Source organism: Acanthochromis polyacanthus, chromosome 4 (genome assembly GCF_021347895.1).
Source record: "Acanthochromis polyacanthus isolate Apoly-LR-REF ecotype Palm Island chromosome 4, KAUST_Apoly_ChrSc, whole genome shotgun sequence".
NCBI lineage: Eukaryota > Metazoa > Chordata > Actinopteri > Pomacentridae > Acanthochromis > Acanthochromis polyacanthus.
This window is the reverse complement of record NC_067116.1, coordinates 36991170-37012275: the sequence shown is the minus strand read 5'-3', so window position 1 is coordinate 37012275 and position 21106 is coordinate 36991170. Positions and strand designations below refer to the sequence as shown.

The 21106-nt window shown below is 44.8% G+C and overlaps 2 protein-coding genes and 1 long non-coding RNA gene across 5 annotated transcripts in view; 2 read left to right on the top strand and 1 right to left on the bottom strand.

The window, feature by feature from the left end:
- The window catches only part of LOC110947329 (cytochrome P450 2J4-like), a 60481-nt gene extending 46502 nt beyond the window's left edge, over window positions 1-13979 (bottom strand). Inside the window, exons 1-9 of one of the 3 annotated variants that reach the window (XM_051947094.1) lie at window positions 13723-13975; window positions 11867-12029; window positions 11615-11770; window positions 10751-10911; window positions 10245-10421; window positions 10008-10146; window positions 9632-9819; window positions 8301-8442; window positions 5476-7393 (exon numbers count right to left, since the gene is read on the bottom strand). In XM_051947094.1, the coding sequence (XP_051803054.1) occupies window positions 7218-7393; window positions 8301-8442; window positions 9632-9819; window positions 10008-10146; window positions 10245-10421; window positions 10751-10911; window positions 11615-11770; window positions 11867-12029; window positions 13723-13923 (1503 nt within the window). In that variant the 5' untranslated portion in view covers window positions 13924-13975 and the 3' untranslated portion in view covers window positions 5476-7217. Of the gene's footprint in view, window positions 1-1260; window positions 1411-1518; window positions 1682-3350; window positions 3595-5475; window positions 7394-8300; window positions 8443-9631; window positions 9820-10007; window positions 10147-10244; window positions 10422-10750; window positions 10912-11614; window positions 11771-11866; window positions 12030-13722 lie in introns of those variants that run through there. The other 2 variants (XM_051947095.1, XM_051947096.1) reach the window with 2 other exon arrangements.
- LOC110964951 (cytochrome P450 2J2-like) overlaps window positions 1-21106 on the top strand; it is a 228538-nt gene that overhangs the window by 125324 nt on the left and 82108 nt on the right. The window lies entirely within an intron of this gene.
- The window catches only part of LOC127533614 (uncharacterized), a 35963-nt gene that overhangs the window by 6437 nt on the left and 8420 nt on the right, over window positions 1-21106 (top strand). The window lies entirely within an intron of this gene.

Sequence of the window (21106 nt, the reverse complement as noted above, 5' to 3'; positions counted from 1 at the left end):
ATCAGACACAGGAACTTTGTCAAAAAAGGTATAATACATGTCCTTTAAGTTATGTGCTTTTTTACGGTTTTAAAGCTATACAAAGTTTGTCTCTGTAGTAAATGTTGTGTCCATATTAGTAGATTACAGAGCAGTATCAACTTCTATAGCAGATACAAACTAGACATATTTAGTGTCATGGCCCCGCCTTCTCCTGCACTGCACTCCAGCTAATTCCTAGCAGCTGTGACGGATCACAGCTGCTCTCAATCCATAATCAGCTGCAGTTAAAAGCCTGGCTCTCCTCTCAACTCGCTGATGGATCATTACACGCTGCACCCCGTCACATGCACACCGCTTCCTGGAATATCTGGATTTCCTCGCCGGCTCGTCACCCCTGCTCCGCTCTACACCCCTCCTCCGTCTGCTCTTGGACTGTCTGTTCCTCGGTCATCGCCTCATCCCCACCACTGGCTCCCTCGGCTCTGCCCCCCACCTCGTCTCCAGATTCCCCCGGACACTCAGTGAGTCACATCCCTCCCTGTTTAGTTTAGTTTACCCCCGTCGCGGCCGAGAGCCGTTGTCTTTAGTTTCAGTTTTAGTTTTCCCCATTCTGTTTTCCTTTGTCTCCCATACGAAGTGTTTTCTGTATATTTAGTAGATCCGTTCATTAAATCCTTAATTAATTCACCCGCCTGTCTGATTGCCTGCTTTTTGGGTTCAAACACCGCCCTGTTCATGACATTTAGAAAAGTTCTTAGAGCTGTACAAGTCAGCCATTTTCTATGCACTGCTTGATTCTCATTACAGTCATGGGGGGACTGGAGCCTCATCAGTGGACATCCTGGACAGGTCACCAGTCTCTCACAGGGCTACACATAGAGACAAACAAGTACACTCACATTCATACCTATGGACAATTTAGGGTTACCAATTAACCTCAGCATGATTTTTGGACTGTGGGAGGAAGCCAGAGAACCCACACTGCACATGGAGAACATGCAAACTCTATAGAGAAAGATCCCAGGCCAAAGCCTGGACACAAACTGGGGATCTTATAGCTGCAAGGTGATGGTGCTAACCACTGATCCCCTGATTCTTTGTTTTAGTTCCAATACAAAGAATGCAGATGTTCCTTTAAATTATGGGTGTTGCCATATTTTAGTTTGTGATCTGAAATGTCATGTTGCATGCTTCTGTGTTGCAAATTTGGAGTTAAAATTAAAATCACACATCTTCGATAGTGAAGAATAATATATCATTGTAAAATAGTTTTTGTGCCTTGCTGATCTGCAAAAGTCTCCGTGAGATATCGACACTCCTCCTGGATGAAAAGCTCCAGAGTCTTCTTGCCCAGACCAAAGTTTCTGAGTGTATGAAGAGCAAATCTCCTCTGCTGCTTCCATGGATTACCATTTGACCCCACAATGCCTTTTGGAAACACAAAGAACATTTAATGCATGCCAGAAATCATTTAATGCCAGTGGTCACATAAACACCAATAAAGAACTTTTTTTCACAAAATGCAACTATCATCACCTCTATTCTGAATTAATTCATCAAACAAGGGAAAAGACGGACGATCTACATAGTCTTCTCCTCGTTGGACCAGGGCTTCTTTCACAGTTTTGTAGCCATTTAAGATCACAATCCTTCCACCAAAGAGACGAAGGCTGAAGATGTTTCCATATTTCTCTGCAAACTGAACACAGACAGCAGATTGATGTTGTGGTGACTCATATGAGGCCAGGTCCTACTTAAATGTGTTTTTACATTTGCATTTTCTTCTGCATGTTGCACAATGAATCAATATGTGATGCAACACTGAGATGACATATTGTCTGAGGACAGCTAGAACTATGAAGACATGTAAAAGAAAAAAAACAACTCATGACTGAATGCAGAAATGACACAAAATGTAACTGATATTAAAGCTTCTTGAGGTTCTTTTCAGAAAACTACTGCAAAACCCCAACTTCTCTCTGAAATATGGTTAATTTTTGAAGTGCATTATGGGAGAACATCACATCATTTCAACATTATTTGTCAGAATCAGATATGTCAGAACATTATTTACTCAAATAAAAAGGATGACATTGTCTTAAACCAGGTATTGTCAGCAGTGAGTTGCAATTGTGGCCACTTTGCAAGGCAACACAACAAATGTATTTGACCATTTAAATCAACACTACCAGCTGCAGGAGGTGACACACAAGATGAACAATCAATCCAATCATTCAGGATTTCTTTGTCTCCTTTCCAAATAAAGTTACTCCAGTCAAGTGGAGAAAATTCCCTAATTCCTTCAGGTCACACTATAAATGGCAGAAAAGTTAAAATATGCAAAATTAAGAAAGTTGTTTTCCCAAGTATCATGCAGAATTATTATATGGTCAAAATAAAATAGTCAAGATAAGATCCTCCCTGTCAGAATTTGAACCCTTCAATGAACCCAATCATAGCTGCTTGCATTTATGTAACGGCCAAATATACAGATAAGTGCTGCAAATAACAACTGTATTTGTTACTGATTGATCACTTGGTTATATTATTTAGACTGATTGTTTGATTTGTCAACAAAATGGCACAAATTAATTGGAAAATATGACCTTTCGACATTTCTTGTTTTGCTTGCCTCCAGAAATCAAAAGAGATAAAATTTGCATTTTACGTATTTACATTTTTAATGCAGTAAAATTGTTAATTCACTTTAAGTCAGAGGACGAATTATTAACTCTAATTGAGGGAATGTTGTATGAATGATTTCTCTTTGGATGAAGGTAAACTGAGTGTAACAATGTGCTTGATTTTGTTGTTTCCAATGATGGAAAACAGCTGAGGAGATTTACTCAAGTATTGTACTTAAGTATAATTTTGATGTACTTGTACCTGGTATTTCCAATTTATGTTTCTTTATACATCCACTCAGTGAGTTTTAAGACAGAAATATTGAACTTTATGCTCTGCATCTGGATTGTCTTGCATATTTAATCAACTGATAACATAACTTTGAACAAACAATGCACTAAAATTGAGCATTTTTACATTACTGTACATTACTTTTACTCCAAGACGTGAAAATTATCTCTATTGTCCTTTTCTATTTTCCGAGAAGTGAGTTAATGATTTCCTCTGCTTCCATCAGATTTTCCCTGAACGTGTTGTATAGAAGCTCTGAAATGTTTCTTTCACTGTCACAACTTTTCTTCAACATTTATTTTTCCCAAAATGCAGAAAGGAACTTATAATTTAGTCATTTTGGGAAAAATAACGGGTCACATCAATTTGTTTGATGTTTCTGAAGCCTCAGACTCTTTCTTTTCTAATAACATTACTATTACTATTATTCTTATTACCATATAGATTCATACCTCTGTGAACTGCAGATGAAGTCTTGCAGGTTGGATGCGATGCAGATCACCAATAAAAGGCAGAGCCCACGGTCCAGGAGGGAAGTTTTTCGGCACTCTGTTCTTCCAAACATCAGCCAGCAGCAGAAAAACACAGAAAAATATTAATAAGCTTCTTCCATCTACCCACTCCAAGCCGAGAACACTGAGTATTGCCTCCATTTCTTCGTTTGAACTCTGCCATGTGTAAATGGAACCTCGCTCCTTTTAAGTTGTTCAGTGAAATGAACTGACTCCTCCCAGTCTCTCCTAATCTGCCCATTCTGTTATACATACTGAAGTGACCTCACCTCACCTTTGCTCTTGCATGCAGGCAGATAAACACTGTCATTAAAATGAACAATACAGTGGAAAAAAAAAATCCCAGAGTTGCTTTACCACACAGTCTAAATCCTCAGTAACACTTTAAATTCTCATTGTGGTAGGCTGCTATGATGGAAAATGTTGTTGTGTCCTGTAGCAAAGAGAATTTTATAACATCAAAAATGGAAGGGAAGGATCAAGGTGCCCGATATTATCAGTCACTGGCAGGCTTATACCACAAATAAATACATGACTTGTGTGTCCAGGGTAAGTGCTGATATAATCCACACAAATGCACCAAAATTAATGTTTTGTTTTAGTTTTTGTGCTGCACATTCATAGAACATTTTACAACTAAAAGTAAAACTTTGAACTGCAGTGCCTGTGGGTCAGTTCAAAACCATGATTACAAACTACCCTGTTCCTGAATGTAACTGCTTTAGAATGTGATCTGATGTTAATCATCTCCTGACCCTGTTCATTCTGTTTTGATTGTAATCTCAACATCATTAAAAATTAAGACATGGCATCAATAATTCCTGTAAAAAGCACTGACTGAATGAATGATCCTGCAGCCTACATCTGGTCAGACAGGACTCCTCCTAAATCTCTGCTAATACAAAAGTAAACAATGAGATGGAGCATGAGTACAGTTGAGGCACGTCATGGAAACATTTCTGGGTCATGGACCGTCCCATAATGACATCCACCTTTCACTCAGAGAGGCCTCATCCTTAATTGTGCTTGACTTTAAGACTTACTTGTCACAGTTCCGCTCCTCTGTCCTGTCTGTCTGTCTGTCTGTCTGGTTGTCTCCCATCCGCTCCTCTGCCCTGTCTTTCCCCTGCAGCTCGGTGCCTGAGCGGAGTCTTGCTTCTCAAGCTGACTCCACTCAGGCAATCAACTATCTCCATGGCTCCCGGACAGCTGACGATCATTCACTAACGACTCACCTCTGCAATAAGTACCGGCTCAGCCTTCCACTCCCTGCCAGAGTGTTGACCAAGAACCACGCAGTTCGGTTTGCTCTCCAGCCTTTTGCATTATCTGTTTGAGTTTCTACCCTGTTTTTCTCACGTTTGTTTTCTCCTGCCTCCACTCAGTCAGCTGTCCGGGATCCCCCGCCATCCTCCTTCCGCTCCGGCTCTCCCCCAGACCAGCCTTCACCGGTTTCCCCATCCTGGACCCCCACTCCTGCCTGGACTCCCACTCCTGCCTGGACCCCCATTCCTGCCTGGACCCCCCCCATTCCTGCCTGGACCCCCCCCCCATTCCTGCCTGGACCCCCCCCATTCCTGCCTGGACCCCCCCCATTCCTGCCTGGACCCCCCCACTCCTGCCTGGGCCCCCACTCCTGCCTGGGCCCCCACTCCTGCCTGGACCCCCACTCCTGCACCCTGGTTTTCCCCCACCTAGCCACCATTACTCACCCCCGCACAATAAAACACTTTCTCCTCAACCGGCCTTGGTAGTGTGGCTCTCTGCTCGGGTCCACCAGCTCAGATCGTGACATTACTGCAACATACAGTTGTCATGAACATGGAATTAGCAATAGAGACCGAAGCTGTTGTTTGTAGTAGGCTGTTATCATGTTTATTTCTGCTGTAACTGAACGCTGGAATGCTGGAGGTCATATACAGAGGTACTGATGAGCAGAGTGACAACAGGTGAAGTGTTTGGGAGCAGGTGAGGTGATATGGCAGGCAGGAGGCTGACAACAGGGACAGAAACTGAAGACTTCTGGTGAGTGAAGAAGTAAAACAGGACACAACAAGACTGAATCAATGATTTAAAAATTTATTGAAAAAATTAACACTGTGACATTATTACTGAATTACTTCAGTGCTACACCTTTGATTCTAGAAGACAAGCTGGAGTGATGTCATTATGTGAAAATAAATGTGCTGCATACATCTTCATAAACATCCAGCTGCTACACAATCTGTATTTGAATATGTGTGTATTGATACTCAGTCATCCAGGTCATGGTAATCCTATGAGTTTAAAGGAAACTGGACAACTCTCTTTTTGGTTCTTGAAGACATTTCATTGCTCATCCAAGAAGTTCCTTAAGTTCTAACTGACTACTGAGTTGGTTTACAGAAGCCTGTTTGATCATCTTGAGTCCTTAAATGAACATTATCTTCTCACTGACTCCTCTCAAGATGAATACAGGGCCGTGAATTCTGGTAAAAAGTAAAATATTCACAGGATTTTATAAGATATTTGCAAACAGGAGATTACTGTAGTAAACTATAAGGGTTTATAAAAGAAGTCCACTGGCTGAAAATCTTTTCAAATTGTGACAGACAGAGCTTAACGAACTGATCAGACCACCACCCAGTGTAAAATACAGTGTTGTCAACCAGGAATTTTTACATTTACTGTTTTACAAAAGAGCAGAAAAATATTCAAGTCCATCATTATTTTTTGATTGAGACGCCAAATTACAGTTATCTGCTTGCATTCCTGAACAGAAAAAATGTTTTAATTGTTCTATGTTATTCTTGACTAATTTCTGACTTCTCAGAGAATTCCAATTTACTGGCTCAAATTTGGGTCCAAAAATGTGAATTCTGTTTGAAATTCCTTACTCATGTTCAAAATTGTGAAGCGTAGGGAACTCACTGAGAAAGACAGAGTCTGAATTAAAGCACTTCATGATGCTGGATGGTCTTTGAGACAAACAGAGCAAGACTTTGACCTGACTGCACACTGATACTTGCAAAATGAGCCACGGAAGAGGCGGAAATCAAAAGCTAACTGAAGCACATGTCAGAAACCTCAAGATTTTAAGTAATAGAGACAGAAGGAAAACCCATTTTGAGGGCTGTAAACATCCAAAAATGCCTCAGACTTGTCAGGGAGGACAAACACTGGACTGGAGATGACTGAATGAAGGTACCCTGGACACACGAGTCCAAGTTTGAAATCTCTGATCAGCATCGTCACGTTTATGTCCCCAAAAATGCTGGAGAACGTTTTGATGCTCGATGCACTGCACAGAGAAAGTCAGAGGAGATTCCATTATGGTACGAGGTTCCATTTGTAGAAACAACACAGACAAAGTCAAAGTCCAGACTTGAATCCTATTGAACAGATCTCTGATTGAATAAATTCAAAAACAGATCGCACAATGGTTTCCTCTCAAGCAAGTCTCTGCGAACAGGTAGAAACTATTTGGAACTTAATAACAAAAGAGATTGTTGAAAAGTCCATAAAAACAGTTCCAACAAGAATGCAAGCTGTTACCAGGGAAAAAAGAAGTCAAACTAAATATTGAGATTTTTGGTTAATATATGTGAATAAGGACTATTTATTTGTTCCAGTTTGTTATTTTCCTAATAAATAACAATACAACTTTTAATTTGAAATACTTTTTTTTGACAGTTTTCTAAAATATTTGTGTTTTCTTGTTTTTATGACAGCTGGTCTAATAAATTCGTTCAGCAATGTTTATCACACATTCTTGATGCAAAATAAGATCAAGGTAGTGGCACACAGTGTGTCATTGTGTGTTGTGGTTTATCTTGGTGTGGCACAGAGGCGGTAAGGTTTGGGAGCGTGAGTAGCTCCCAGGTTGAACTCCAGACTGGGTTTCTCTCCAGGAGGTGCCGAGAATGAAAACCTCTGAAGGAGGGAGGTGAAAAAGAGGAATAACTCCATCTTGGCCAGAGGTTCACCAAGACAAACCCGCTTTCCTGAAAACACACAATACAGCAGATGAGCTTCATTCACTCATTTTATAAGATATTCACTTTAATCACATTTTATTACTGCACCTCAGGAACAAAGTCAGAATAATGTACAGACACTGATCCCTTCCTTAAATTATGAACCAAATCATTTAGATAATGTTATGATAAATGGTAGAAACACAAAATTAATAGATTTTGGTAGAAGTCTCTCCAGGGCCATAGATGGAAACTGAATGTAATCCACTGGAAACACTGATGGTGATTTTACCTTCTTTGCCTTGTTTTCCATTCATTCATTTCCCTGCATCCTGTGTGTCATGGTGCATAAGCTGCCCATGATGATAGTTGACAACATCTACAGGTTAGATCAGGGTCTACAGTGACCATTCAGCAAGATACAGATGTTGGAGTCACTTAAACTGGATATAAACACATTCCAGCCTTAATTTGTCTTTAGTGTTTGTTTGCGAGTGTGACCCTTATCAAACACTAACCAGGACCTGTGATTACCAAGGAGCTGTTAAACCTCCTTCGATCAACAACCAAATACAAGTGGAAAACTCAGAGTATGATCTTAGACATGAAAAGAAAAGTGATATCTAAATCTAATTTGTTGTTTGTCTTCTATAAAAGACCTTCTCAGCAAAAACCAGTTGTATATGTAACTAACATAGAACAGAGTTTAAATAGCAATGTAAGTTCAATAAAACATCGTAAAAGGGAAAGGTTATATTCACCACATGCACATCCAGTTGAAATAAATACAAATATATATCAGATACTCCAAGTGAGTGGTTACTAATAAAAACAACTGATGCCACACAATGACATGTTTTATCTTTCTGTCATTTGGCCTTTTCATAGCTCTTGGCTAAAGCTGCATGTTACAGGACTATAACTACTGACTCACCTGCAGAAAAAGGAAGGAAGGCCTCTCTCTTCCTGAATTTCCCATCCTGGTCCAGAAAGTGCTGAGGGTTGAAGGAGTGTGGAGTTTCCCACATCGACTCATCGTGCAGGACAGAGTGCAGTGTAGCGAATAACATGGTGCCCTGAAGGAAAAAAAGGTTAATTAACCTGAATTTTGAAAAAATATTCTAAACATAATAGTTTGTGATACAAACAAAAATAAAGTAATAATTTCTGATCCACGTTGGATTAAAAGTTGAGTTCATTCTTGACCTTTGAAAGAGTTGACAAAGTAACGATGCTTTCTGAAAATACGTGATTTAACTGAGCAATAGAAATTTTGTTAATTGGATGAATTCCAAAGTGATCGGTGTCAGTATGTCACTGACAATTTCTTGGTAAGTCACATTAATTTGTAAATTTGTATTTGCTAGACACTGTAAACATGAAAACACTCAATACACTAACAGCCTAAACTCAACTGCTACTACTTCTCACAGAAGTCCAACTTCAAATATTGAGCTGAACCGAATCAGTACAAACATTGTGTGTTACATTTTCTTTTTCTGTGTTTGTTGCTCTGATATCTATTTGGTCGGCATGGCTCAGTGGGTAGAGTGGCCATCTTGTAACTGGAAGGTTGCCGGTTTGATCCTCGGCCCTTTGAGCTCACGTCGAGGTGTCCCTGAGCAAGACACCTAACCCCTAATTGCTCCTGGTGGGTAGTGGTTAGTGCCTTGCATGGCAGCTCCCGCCATCAGTGTGTGAATGAGGGAATGTGACGTATCATGAAAAGCGTTTTGGATAAAAGCGCGATATAAATACAACCATTTACCATTTTACCATATGATACAAAATGACAAAATTAATGTCAATATGGCTGAGTGAGAATTCTGAGGAATAACTTTAAAGGCTGTGAGGAACTACTCACTAGATGCTTCACTTTACTGACAAAGACACATTAGCAGCAGGTAATAATGCAATAATGAGGAAGAAATGAAGGTCTGCAGAGAAATAATTAGTATGATGCTTCATTTTGCTGAAGTGCACAGAAGAAGAATTAATGTTGGATTAATTAGTAAACATTGAGAGTTTATTCAGCTGATTAATAAATTATTATAAATTCACCTAATTTGTCACTAATGCGGAAATTCCCAGTTGGTTCTTCAGTAACTTAGAATTAACTTATAACACAGAGTCCCACATTAGAAGTTATTACAGAGGTTCTTATCAGTGAACCATATCTATTTGATCATTCCTGATGGATTTCTCACAAGTTCTTTGGTAATTAATCTCATTTTCATGTTTAAGTGTTACCTGTGGATTGTGTACCTTTGGGATTGTGTACTTATCCAGTGTGGTGTCCCTGCTTGTCATGTGGACTACATTCAGTGGGATGATGTTGCCCATTCTCTGTATTTCATGGATGACTGCATCAGTATAGGGCATGTTTTCTCTGTCAGTCATGGAGGGCTGTCTGGATGAACCAATCACAGCATCTATCTCAGCCTGGACTCTCTCTGCACAAAGTGACATGAAAAAACAATATCAGTGTTTGTGCTGAAAAGATGACTGAGAGGGGAAATTACACATCACACATCTTCTTCCCCAATTCAGGACTGAGCAGTGATTGATCTCTGACAATATTAAATCAGAGCAAGATGCTTAAAAAAGATGCAGCCATGGCAGATATGACTGAAACACTCACTCTGTATGTCAGGGTAATACATCATGTACAGCAGCCCCCAGTGTAAAGTAGTGGTAGTAGTTTCAGTTCCAGCACCAAACAGATCCATAGTGCTAAAACACAAATTGGTGACATCAAAACCAGCTTCTTTGTCCTCCTTCTATTGATGACAGAGTAGATGGAAGCAGGAATTAGTGAATATATTTAACTGGAAAAGCACAAAGAACAAACACAAAACAAAGACACAGAAACACTCACATCTCCCATTTCTATGAGGAAGGAGTCGATGTAGTCTCTTGGTGATGAGGGGTCGAGATTTGCTCTGTGTTCTTTGATCTTGATTTCTATGAAGTCCATGATTTTATGCATCAGAGTAATTGTCCTCCGATGAGGTCCAGGCAGCCATTTCATCAGCCAGGGTAACATGTTGTAAATCTACAGAGCAGGAAGACAGTTATTAAATCATCTGACTGGTGTAAAACAGTTCTGACATTTCTGTCTAATTAAATCATCAGTGGAGAGAGAAGGACTTGTGACTTTTGATACTCGATGTACTTGGTGGTGACGATAGTCGTGCAGTTTTACTTAAAAGAGGACTTTAAATGAAGAACGTTTTATGTAACAGTATTTTTTACAGTGTTGTATCTGTTTTATTTGTAGTGGAAGCATTTCACAATTTTGTTATTAAAATCCACATTTCACTTACTGTATGTGTTCAGCATGAATTCTGATTGAAATAATATTGTTAGATGCTGGTGGCTCACCTGAATCAATATACCTCCCTGTAAGTACAGTACTTCATTGAAGTGGCTGAGAATAGTCTGGTGCTTCTGATCAGTGTACTCGAATCGATGCCCAAACACCAAACAGCAGATGATGTTGGACACAGCATTGTTGATCGCTTTCTGAGCACTGAAAGGCTTTCCTGCAAAATAAAGAGAAAATATAGATCAGACACAGGAACTTTGTCAAAAAAGGTATAATACATGTCCTTTAAGTTATGTGCTTTTTATGGTTTAAACTTATACAAAGTTTGTCTCTGTAGTAAATGTTGTGTCCACATTAGTAGGTTACAGAGCAGTATCAGCTTCTATAGTAGATACAAACTAGACATATTTAGACAAGTTCTTAGAGCTGAGGAAGTCAGCCATTATCTATGCACCGCTTAATCCTCATTAGAGTCATGGGGGGACTGAAGTCTAAACCAACTGACTTAGAGTGAAGGCAGGAGACATCCTGGACAGATCACCAGTCTATCACAGGGTGACCAATTAACCTCAGCATGTTTTTGGACTGTGGGAGGAAGCCAGAGAACTCAGTGAGAACCCACACTGCACATGAAGAACATGCAAACTCTATAGAGAAGAATCCCAGGCCAAGGCTTTGACATGAACCGGGGATGTTGCAAGGTGACAGTGCTAACCACTGAGCCTCTGAGTCATTGTTTTAGCTCCAATATGGAGAATGCAGATGTTCCTTTAAATTATGAGTGTTGCCATATTTTAGTTTGTGATCTGAAATGTAATGTTTCATGCTTTTGTGTTGCAAATTTGCAGTTAAAATTAAAATCATGTCTATGTCTTAGATTGTGAAGAGTAATGTATCATTGTAAAATAGAGTTTTTGTGCCTTGCTGATCTGCAAACTCCTCCGTGAGATATCGACACTCCTCCTGGATGAAAAGCTCCAGAGTCTTCTTGCCCAGACCAAAGTTTCTGAGTGTATGAAGAGCAAATCTCCTCTGCTGCTTCCATAGATGACCATTTGACATCACAATGCCTTTTGCTTTTGGAAACACAAAACGACATTAGATCAGAACTCATTTAATGCCAGTGGTCACATAAAAAACACCATTTTGAAACAAAATGCAACAAACATTACCTTGTTTCCCAAATATTTCTTGAGACAAAGGTACAGACGGACGATCTACATAGTCTTCTCCTCGTTGGACCAGGGCTTCTTTCACAGTTTTGTAGCCATTTAAGACCACAATCCTTCCACCAAAGAGACGAAGGCTGAAGATGTTTCCATATTTCTCTGCAAACTGAACACAGACAGCAGATTGATGTTGTGGTGACTCATGTGAGGTCAAGTTCTTCTTAAATGTGTTGATTTTACATTTGTATTTTCTTCTGCATGTTGCACAATGGATCATATAACAATATGTGATGCAACACTGAGATGACATATTGTCTGAGGAGGACAGCTAGAACTATGAAGACATGTAAAAGAAAAAAACAGTTCATGACTGAATGCAGAAATGACACAAAATGTAACTGATATTTAAGCTTCTGGAGGCTGTTTTCAGAAAACTACTGCAAACCCCCAACTTCTCTCTGAAAATATAGTTGATTTTTCAAGTACAATATGGGAGAACATCACACCACATCATTTCAACATTATTTGTCACAATCAGATATCTGTCAGATAGAACACTGTTTACTCAAATAGAAAGGATGACATTGTCTTAAACCAGGTATTGTGTCAGCAGTGAGTTGCAATTGTTGCTACTTTGCAAGGCAACACAACAAATGTATTTGACCATTTAAATCAACACTACCAGCTGCAGGAGGTGACACACAAGATAAACAATCAATCCAATCATTCAGGATTTCTCTGTCTCCTTTCCAAATAGAGTTACTCCAGTCAACTGGAGAAAATTCCCTAATTCCTTCAGGTCACACTATAAATGGCAGAAAAGTTAAAATATGCATCAGTCAGAAAGTTGTTTTCCCAAGTATCATGCAGAATTATTATATGGTCAAAATAAAATAGTCAAGATAAGATCCTTCCTGCCAGAATTTGAACCCTTCAATGAACCCAATCATAGCTGCTTGCATTTATGTAACGGCCAAATATACAGATAAGTGCTGCAAATAACAACTGTATTCGTTACTGATTGATCACTTGGTTATATTATTTAGACTGATTGTTTGATTTGCCAATAAAATGGCACAAATTAATTGGAAAATATGACCTTTCGACGTTTCTTGTTTTGTTTGCCTCCAAAAATGAAGGAGATTAAATTCACAGTTTATTCTTTACATTTTTAATATATTAAAATTGTTGTTAATTCACTTTAAGTCAGAGGACTAATGATTAATTCTAATTGAAGGAATGTTGTATGAATGATTTCTCTTTGGATGGAGGTAAATTCAGTGTAACAATGTGCTTGATTTTGTTGCTTTCAATGATGGAAAACAGCTGAGGAGATTTACTCAAGTATTGTACTTTAGTATAATTTAAATTTACTTGTGCCTGGTATTTACTTTTTATGTTACTTGTACACTCAGCGAGATTTCAGACAGAAATATTATACCTTATGATCTGCATCTGGATTGTCTTACATATTTCATTAATTTATAACATAACAAGCTTTTAAGAAGCAATGCACTGCAGTTGAGTATTTACACATTGCTGTATTTTTACTTTTACTCCAAGACGTGAAAACTATCTCTGTTGTTCTTTTCTGTTTTCCTCGAAGTGAGTTAATGATTTCCTCTGCTTCCAATCAGACTTTGCCTGATCTTGTTGTATGGAAGCTCTGAAATGTTTCTTTCACTGTCACAACTTTTCTTAAATATTCATTTTTTTTCCAAAACACAGAAAATAATTTATAATTTAATAATTTTGTGAAAATAACACATCAGTTTGTTTGACGTTTCTGAAGCCTCAGACTCTTTCTTTTCTAATAACATTACTATTACTATTATTCTTATTACCATTTAGATTCATACCTCTGTGAACTGCAGATGAAGTCTTGCAGGTTGGATGCGATGCAGATCACCAATAAAAGGCAGAGCCCACGGTCCAGGAGGGAAGTTTTTCGGCACTCTGTTCTTCCAAACATCAGCCAGCAGCAGAAAAACACAGAAAAATATTAATAAACTTCTGCCATCGACCCACTCCAAGCCGAGAACACTGAGTATTGCCTCCATTTCTTCGTTTGAACTCTGCTATGTGTAAATGGAAACTCGTTCCTTTTAAGTTGTTCAGTGAAATGAACTGACTCCTCCCAGTCTCTCTTAATCTGCCCATTCTGTTATACATACTCAAGTGACTTCACCTCACCTTTGTTCGTACATGCAGGCAGATAAATACTGTCATTAAAATGAACAATACAATGAAAAAAAAATCCCAGAGTTGCTTTACCACTCAGTCTGAATCCTCAGTAACACTTTACATTTTTATTATGGTAGGCTGCTAGGGTGGAAAATGTTGTGTCCTCTAGCAAAGAGAATTTTATAACATCAGTAATGGAAAGGAATCACCCCAGAATAACCAGTGAAGAATGAGAGGACACGGTCTTGTATTTCTCAATATTTGAAAGGGTTATAATTAACTTATAAAACAGAGTCCCAGATTAGAAGTCATTACAGAGGTTCTTATCAGTGGCTCATATCTATTCGGTCATTTCTGATACATTTCTCACATGTTCTTTGGTAATAATCTCATTTTCATGTTGAAGTGTTACCTGTGGATTGTGTACCTTTGGGACTGTGTACTTATCCAGTGTAAAGTAGTGGTAGTAGTTTCAGTTCCAGCACCAAACAGGTCCACAGTGCAAAAACACAAATTGCTGATATCAAAACCAGCTTCTTTGTCCTCCTATCAGTGACAGAGTAGATGGAATCAGCAATTAGTTAAAATATACCTGGAAAAGCACAAAGAACAAACACAAAACAAAGACACAGAAACACTCATGCTTCCCATTTCTATGAGGAAGGAGTCAATGTAGTCTCTTGGGTGTTGAGGTTTCTCTGTGTTCTTTGACCTTGATTTTTGTGAAGTCCATGATTTAATTCTGCAGAGCAAGTATCTTCTGATGAGGTCCAGGCAGCCACTTCATTAGCCAGGGTACCGTGTTGTAAATCTACAGAGCAGGAAGACAGTTATTAAATCATCTGACAGGTGTGAAATAGTTCTGACGTTTTTGGCTAATTAGATCACCTTTGGGTCATCTTTGATACTTTAAGCACTTGTTGGTGATAATATTGATGAATTTTTACTTAAAGTGTTTTTGAACACAGAATTTTTACATGTAATAGAGTATTTAATATCACTTCCTTGCTTGTCTTGACTGAAGACACCTCTATTAAGCCTTTGCAACAGATGATCTGTGAGGAAATATGTGAGACATGTAAGCATCTTCATCCCTCAGTTCTTGCACTCTTCACTTCGCTAAATCAATTTCTTCTGAGACAGGGTAGCTTGCTACTGTTAGTTATCTCAGTTTTCCATAGGGTACTGCCAGCTTGTAGTTAGCATTAGTGCCCCTTCTGGTGTTAGTAATCGCGACCACTTTGATGAGTGAGGCTGTCTGTAGTGCGCTGATTTCAAGTTTCTGTAAGTCATGAGTCTCGCGTTGGTATAAGCACCAAACCAAAGAAGAAATCTTCTGTTCATACCTGTCCTCATAAGTCCAGCTTCTCTTTGCATGACAAGGACCAACACAAAGCACATCCCTTGTGTCTGTGAATTTCCCATGCCAGGAGAGTATTGATGCAGCCCGAGACATGCAAGTTTTCTCGCCAGCTTCAGTCCTTGAGAGATGGGTCATATTTCTGAAAAAAGTGCTGGGAAAGTCCAGGCTTTGGGTGCGACAGAGAGGAGTTTTCAGTTGAAGTCCCTCTTGCTAGCTGGGTCGACCACATAGAAAATGTCAGCAGGTCAGCTGAACTCAAGCCAGAGCCAAAAAGTCTCCAATTTCGAGAAAGATGCAGCCAAACTGTCTAGGAGATCCTTCATCGTGCCACAAAACATAATGCCAAAACAACAAAGGAGTTCATCAGGGGCAAATAAGTGGAAGGTTTTAGACTGACCAAATTAAGCTCCAGACTTAATGTCACGAATCTGAGTTGGTGGACCCGAGCAGAGAGCCACTCATCCAAGACCTGAGGAGATGCAGAATGATTTTATTGGAGGGGATGAATAATGGCGGATGGAGAAAGCCAGGGTGTAGGAGCGGGGTTCTGGGCAGGAGTGGGGGGGTCCAGGCAAGAGTGGGGGGGTCCAGGCAAGAGTGGGGGGGTCCAGGCAAGAGCGGGGGGGTTCCAGGCAAGAGCGGGGGGGTTCCAGGCAAGAGCGGGGGGTTCCCGGACAGCTGGCTGCGTGAAGGCAGGAGAAAAACAAGGTTAAAATAAGGCAGGAACTCAAACAGAAAATGTCAAAGGCTAGAGAGCAAACCGAACTGCATGGTTTCAGGTTCAATACTCTGGCAGGGAGTGGAAGGCTGAGCCGGTCTTTATTGCAGAGGTGAGTCGTTAGTGAATGATCGTCAGCTGTCCGGGAGCCGTGCAGGTGGTTGATTACCTGAGTGGAGTCAGCTGAGAAGCTAGACTCCACTCAGGCACCGAGCTGTAGGGGAAGAGACAGGGCAGAGGAGCGGATGGGAGACAACCAGACAGAGACAGGGCAGAGGAGAGGATGGGAGACAACCAGACAGACAGGACAGAGGAGCGGAACTGTGACAGTACCCCCCCCCCCCCCCAACGGGCGCCTCCCGGCGCCCCATGGACCAAACCAAAGAGGGGCCCACTGGGGCAACCAGGGAGTAGACAGACACAGACAAACACAGGGACCAGACAGAGCGGAAGGAACCAAAAGGACAGGAAGGGCAGAACGGAAGAGGGAAAGAACTAAGACTGGACTGGACTGGAGTGAAGGGAAGGACAGGACTGGAGTGGAGTGGAGTGGAGTGGAGTGGAGTAAAGGACAGGACTGGAGTGGAGTGGAGTGGAGTGGAGTGGAGTAAAGGACAGGACTGGAGTGGAGTGGAGTGGAGTGGAGTGGAGTGAAGGACAGGACTGGAGTGGAGTGAAGGAAAGGACTGGAGTGGAGTGAAGGAAAGGACTGGAGTGGAGTGAAGGAAAGGACTGGAGTGGAGTGAAGGAAAGGACTGGAGTGGAGTGAAGGAAAGGACTGGAGTGGAGTGAAGGAAAGGACTGGAGTGGAGTGAAGGAAAGGACTGGAGTGGAGTGAAGGAAAGGACTGGAGTGGAGTGAAGGAAAGGAAGGACTGGAGTGGAGTGAAGGAAAGGACTGGACTGGAAGGAAAGGACTGGACTGAAAGGACTGGACTGGACTGAAAGGACTGGACTGGACTGAAAGGACTGGACTGGACTGAAAGGACTGGACTGGACTGGAAGAAAAGGACTGGACTGGACTGGAAGAAAAGGACTGGACTGGACTGGAAGGAAAGGACTGGACTGGACTGGAAGGAAAGGACTGGACTGGACTGGAAGGAAAGGACTGGACTGGACTGGAAGGAAAGGACTGGACTGGACTGAAAGGACAGGACTGGACTGGACTGAAAGGACTGGACTGGACTGAAAGGACTGGACTGGACTGAAAGGACTGGACTGGACTGAAAGGACTGGACTGGACGGACTGGACTGGACTGAAAGGACTGGACTGGACTGGACTGAAGGACTGGACTGGACTGAAAGGACTGGACTGGACTGAAAGGACTGGACTGGACTGAAAGGACTGGACTGGACTGAAAGGACTGGACTGGAACTGGACTGAAAGGACTGGAAGGAAAGGACTGGACTGGACTGGAAGGAAAGGACTGGACTGGACTGGAAGGAAAGGACTGGACTGGACTGGAAGGAAAGGACTGGACTGGACTGAAAGGAAAGGAAAGGACTGGACTGAAAGGAAAGGACTGGACTGGACTGGACTGGACTGGACTGGAAGGAAAGGAAAGGACTGGACTGAAAGGAAAGGACTGGACTGGACTGGACTGAAAGGAAAGGACTGGACTGAAAGGAAAGGACTGGACTGAAAGGAAAGGACTGGACTGGACTGGAAGGAAAGGACTGGAAGGAAAGGACTGGACTGGACTGGAAGGAAAGGACTGGAAGGAAAGGACTGGAAGGAAAGGACTGGAAGGAAAGGACTGGAAGGAAAGGACTGGAAGGAAAGGACTGGAAGGACTGGACTGGAAGGAAAGGACTGGACTGGACTGGAAGGAAAGGACTGGACTGGACTGGAAGGAAAGGACTGGACTGGACTGGACGGAAAGGACTGGACTGGACTGGAAGGAAAGGACTGGACTGGACTGGACGGAAAGGACTGGACTGGACTGGACTGGACTGGACTGGACGGAAAGGACTGGACTGGACTGGACTGGACGGAAAGGACTGGACTGGACTGGACTGGACGGAAAGGACTGGACTGGACTGGACTGGACTGGACGGAAAGGACTGGACTGGAGGGACAGGACTGGGCCGGGCCGGGCCGGACTGAGCGGAGCTAGGGACAGGACTGGGCCGGGCCGGGCCGGACTGAGCGGAGCTAGGGACAGGACTGGGCCGGGCCGGGCCGGACTGAGCGGAGCTAGGGACAGGACTGGGCCGGGCCGGGCTGAGCGGAGCTAGGGACAGGACTGGACTGAACTGAGAGCAGAACTGAACTGGAGTGGACTGAACTGAGAGCAGGACTGAACTGGAGTGGACTGAACTGAGAGCAGGACTGAACTGGAGTGGACTGAACTGGGAGCAGGACTGAACTGGAGTGGACTGAACTGGGAGCAGGACTGAACTGAGAGCAGGACTGAACTGAGAGCAGGACTGAACAGGACTGGACTGAACTGAGAGCAGGACTGAACAGGACTGGGCAGGACTGGACTGGACTGGACAGGACAGGACTGAAGTGAGAGCAGGACTGGACTGGACTGGACAGGACAGGACTGAAGTGAGAGCAGGACTGGACTGGACTGAACTGAGAGCAGGACCGGACTGGACTGAACTGAGAGCAGGACCGGACTGGACTGAACTGAGAGCAGGACCGGACTGGACTGAACTGAGAGCAGGACCGGACTGGACTGAACTGAGAGCAGGACCGGACTGGACTGAACTGAGAGCAGGACCGGACTGGACTGAGAGAAGGGATGGGCCGGACTGGACTGAGAGAAGGGATGGGCCGGACTGGACTGAGAGAAGGGATGGGCCGGACTGGACTGAGAGAAGGGATGGGCCGGACTGGACTGAGAGAAGGGAAGGGCTGGACCGAACTAGCAGGGCAGTAGCTCTGGGGGTCGGCCCGAAGGCTCAACTGGCCGAGGATGGATAGGGCGGAGGGTCCGTTCCGGCGGGCCGACCGTAGGTCGGACTGGCTGGGGATGAGTGGGCCGGTGAGTCCGTTCCGGTAAGCGGAGAGTCCGTTCCGGCGGGCGGACCGTAGGTCGGACTGGCTGGGGATGAGTGGGCCTGAGGGTCCGTTCCGGTGGGCGGAGGATCCGTTCCGGCGGACGGACCGTGGGCCGGACTGGCCAGGGATGGGCAGGACGGAGAGTCCGTTCCGGTGGGCGGCCTGGGGGTCGGACTGGACGTGGATGAGCAGGGCAGAGAGTCCGTTCCGGTGGGCGGCCCGGTCGAGGCTGGGCAAGCCGGAGGGTCCGTTTCGGGGAATGGCCCGAAGGCGGGACAGGTCGAGGCCGGACCGGCCTAGAATCCACTTCGTGGACCGGACTGGTCGAGGCAGGGCAAGCCGGAGGACCCGTTCTGGGGACGGCCTGAAGGCGGGACAGGCCGAGACCGGACCGGGCGGAGGGCCCGCTTCAGAGGGTGGCCTGGCGGCCGGACGGGCCAGGACTTGACAGACAGGGTGGATCGTTCGGGGGGACAGCCCGGGGGCGGTAAAGCCGGTATAGACTGCTCCAGAGGGCGGTCCTGGGGCCGGACAGACAGGCGGGGCCGCTCCGGCGGACGGCCCGGGGGCCGGACAGACAGGCGGGGCCGCTCCGGCGGACGGCCCGGGGGCCGGACAGACAGGCGGGGCCGCTCCGGCGGACGGCTCCGAGGCCGGACAGGGCAGAGGGGCCGGGCTGGAGGCTGGACTGGGGGCAGAGCCGGGTCCGGTGGGTCCTCCGGGGGCGGAGCCGGGTCCGGTGGGTCCTCCGGGGGCGGAGCCGGGTCCGGTGGGTCCTCCGGGGGCGGAGCCGGATGGGAAGCGCAAGGCCTCTTCATGGACTTGGGGGAGACCCCAGGCCCCTCCAAAACCGCCGAGGCTCCAGGGAGCGGAGGCGGGGCGTCGACGGCCTCCTCAGGGAGCGGAGGCGGGGCGTCGACGGCCTCCTCAGGGAGCGGAGGCGGGGCGTCGACGGCCTCCTCAGGGAGCGGAGGCGGCGCAGGATCCAGGGGCCCCTCCGGGGGCGGCGCAGGATCCAGGGCCCCTCGGGGGCGGCGCAGGATCCAGGGGCCCCTCCGGGGGCGGCGCAGGATCCAGGGGCCCCTCCGGGGGCGGCGCAGAAGGGAAGGCGCAGAGCCTCCTAAGGGGCTCAGGGAAGCTTTATGGCCTTCTAAGGCCGCTGAGGTCGCGGGGACTGGAGGGCGGAGCGTCGTCGACCTCCGCGGGACTGGAGGCGGAGCGTCGTCGACCTCCGCGGGGACTGGAGCGGAGCGTCGTCGACCTCCGCGGGGACTGGAGGCGGAGCGTCGTCGACCTCCGCGGGGACTGGAGGCGGAGCCGGGAACTCCTCCGGGGCCGGAGCGGAAGCCGGGGGGTCATGGTGCCTCCTGGCTTTGCGTCTTCGACGGCCGGCCCGCTTGACAGGTGGTTCCATGGGCGGCAGAGAGCCAGGGCCGGTTGGCTGCTAGGGAGTCAGCAGGCGGGTCACTCAGAGGAGCACTCAAGAATTCCTGCATGTAAGCAGGTAAGTGGTCGGCTAATCCGGGTCGCTGGTCTGCTAGTTTCCGGCCCAGGATTATGCTCGAGTCTTGGGGGTCTTCCTCCACTTTTCCCAAACCAACTCTATAGCACGTTGAAAAAAATGCTGTGCTCCTCGCAGGAGGAGAAGAAGTCTATGGGCGTGTCTTGGGTTAGGGACTGGGTGTCGCAGGGTCCGGGGCTGGTGGCACAGGTGGAAGGGAAAATGGTTCGGGCTGGGCTGGAGACGAGCAAACTTGGTTGAGCAACGTGACAAAGTGGTTTAATTGTGCCTTTGTGGCGGCAACATTCTGTAAGGCTTGGCTGTATTGAAGTATCCGGGTCGGGTCGGGGGCTTCTTGGGAGATCTGGCTGGCTAAGACGGCGAGTTGGGAGCACATCTTCTGATAACCAGTTGAAAGCAGACGGAAGGTTTGGTGAAGTTGCCTGATGTCGAATGGCGTGGGCGGGT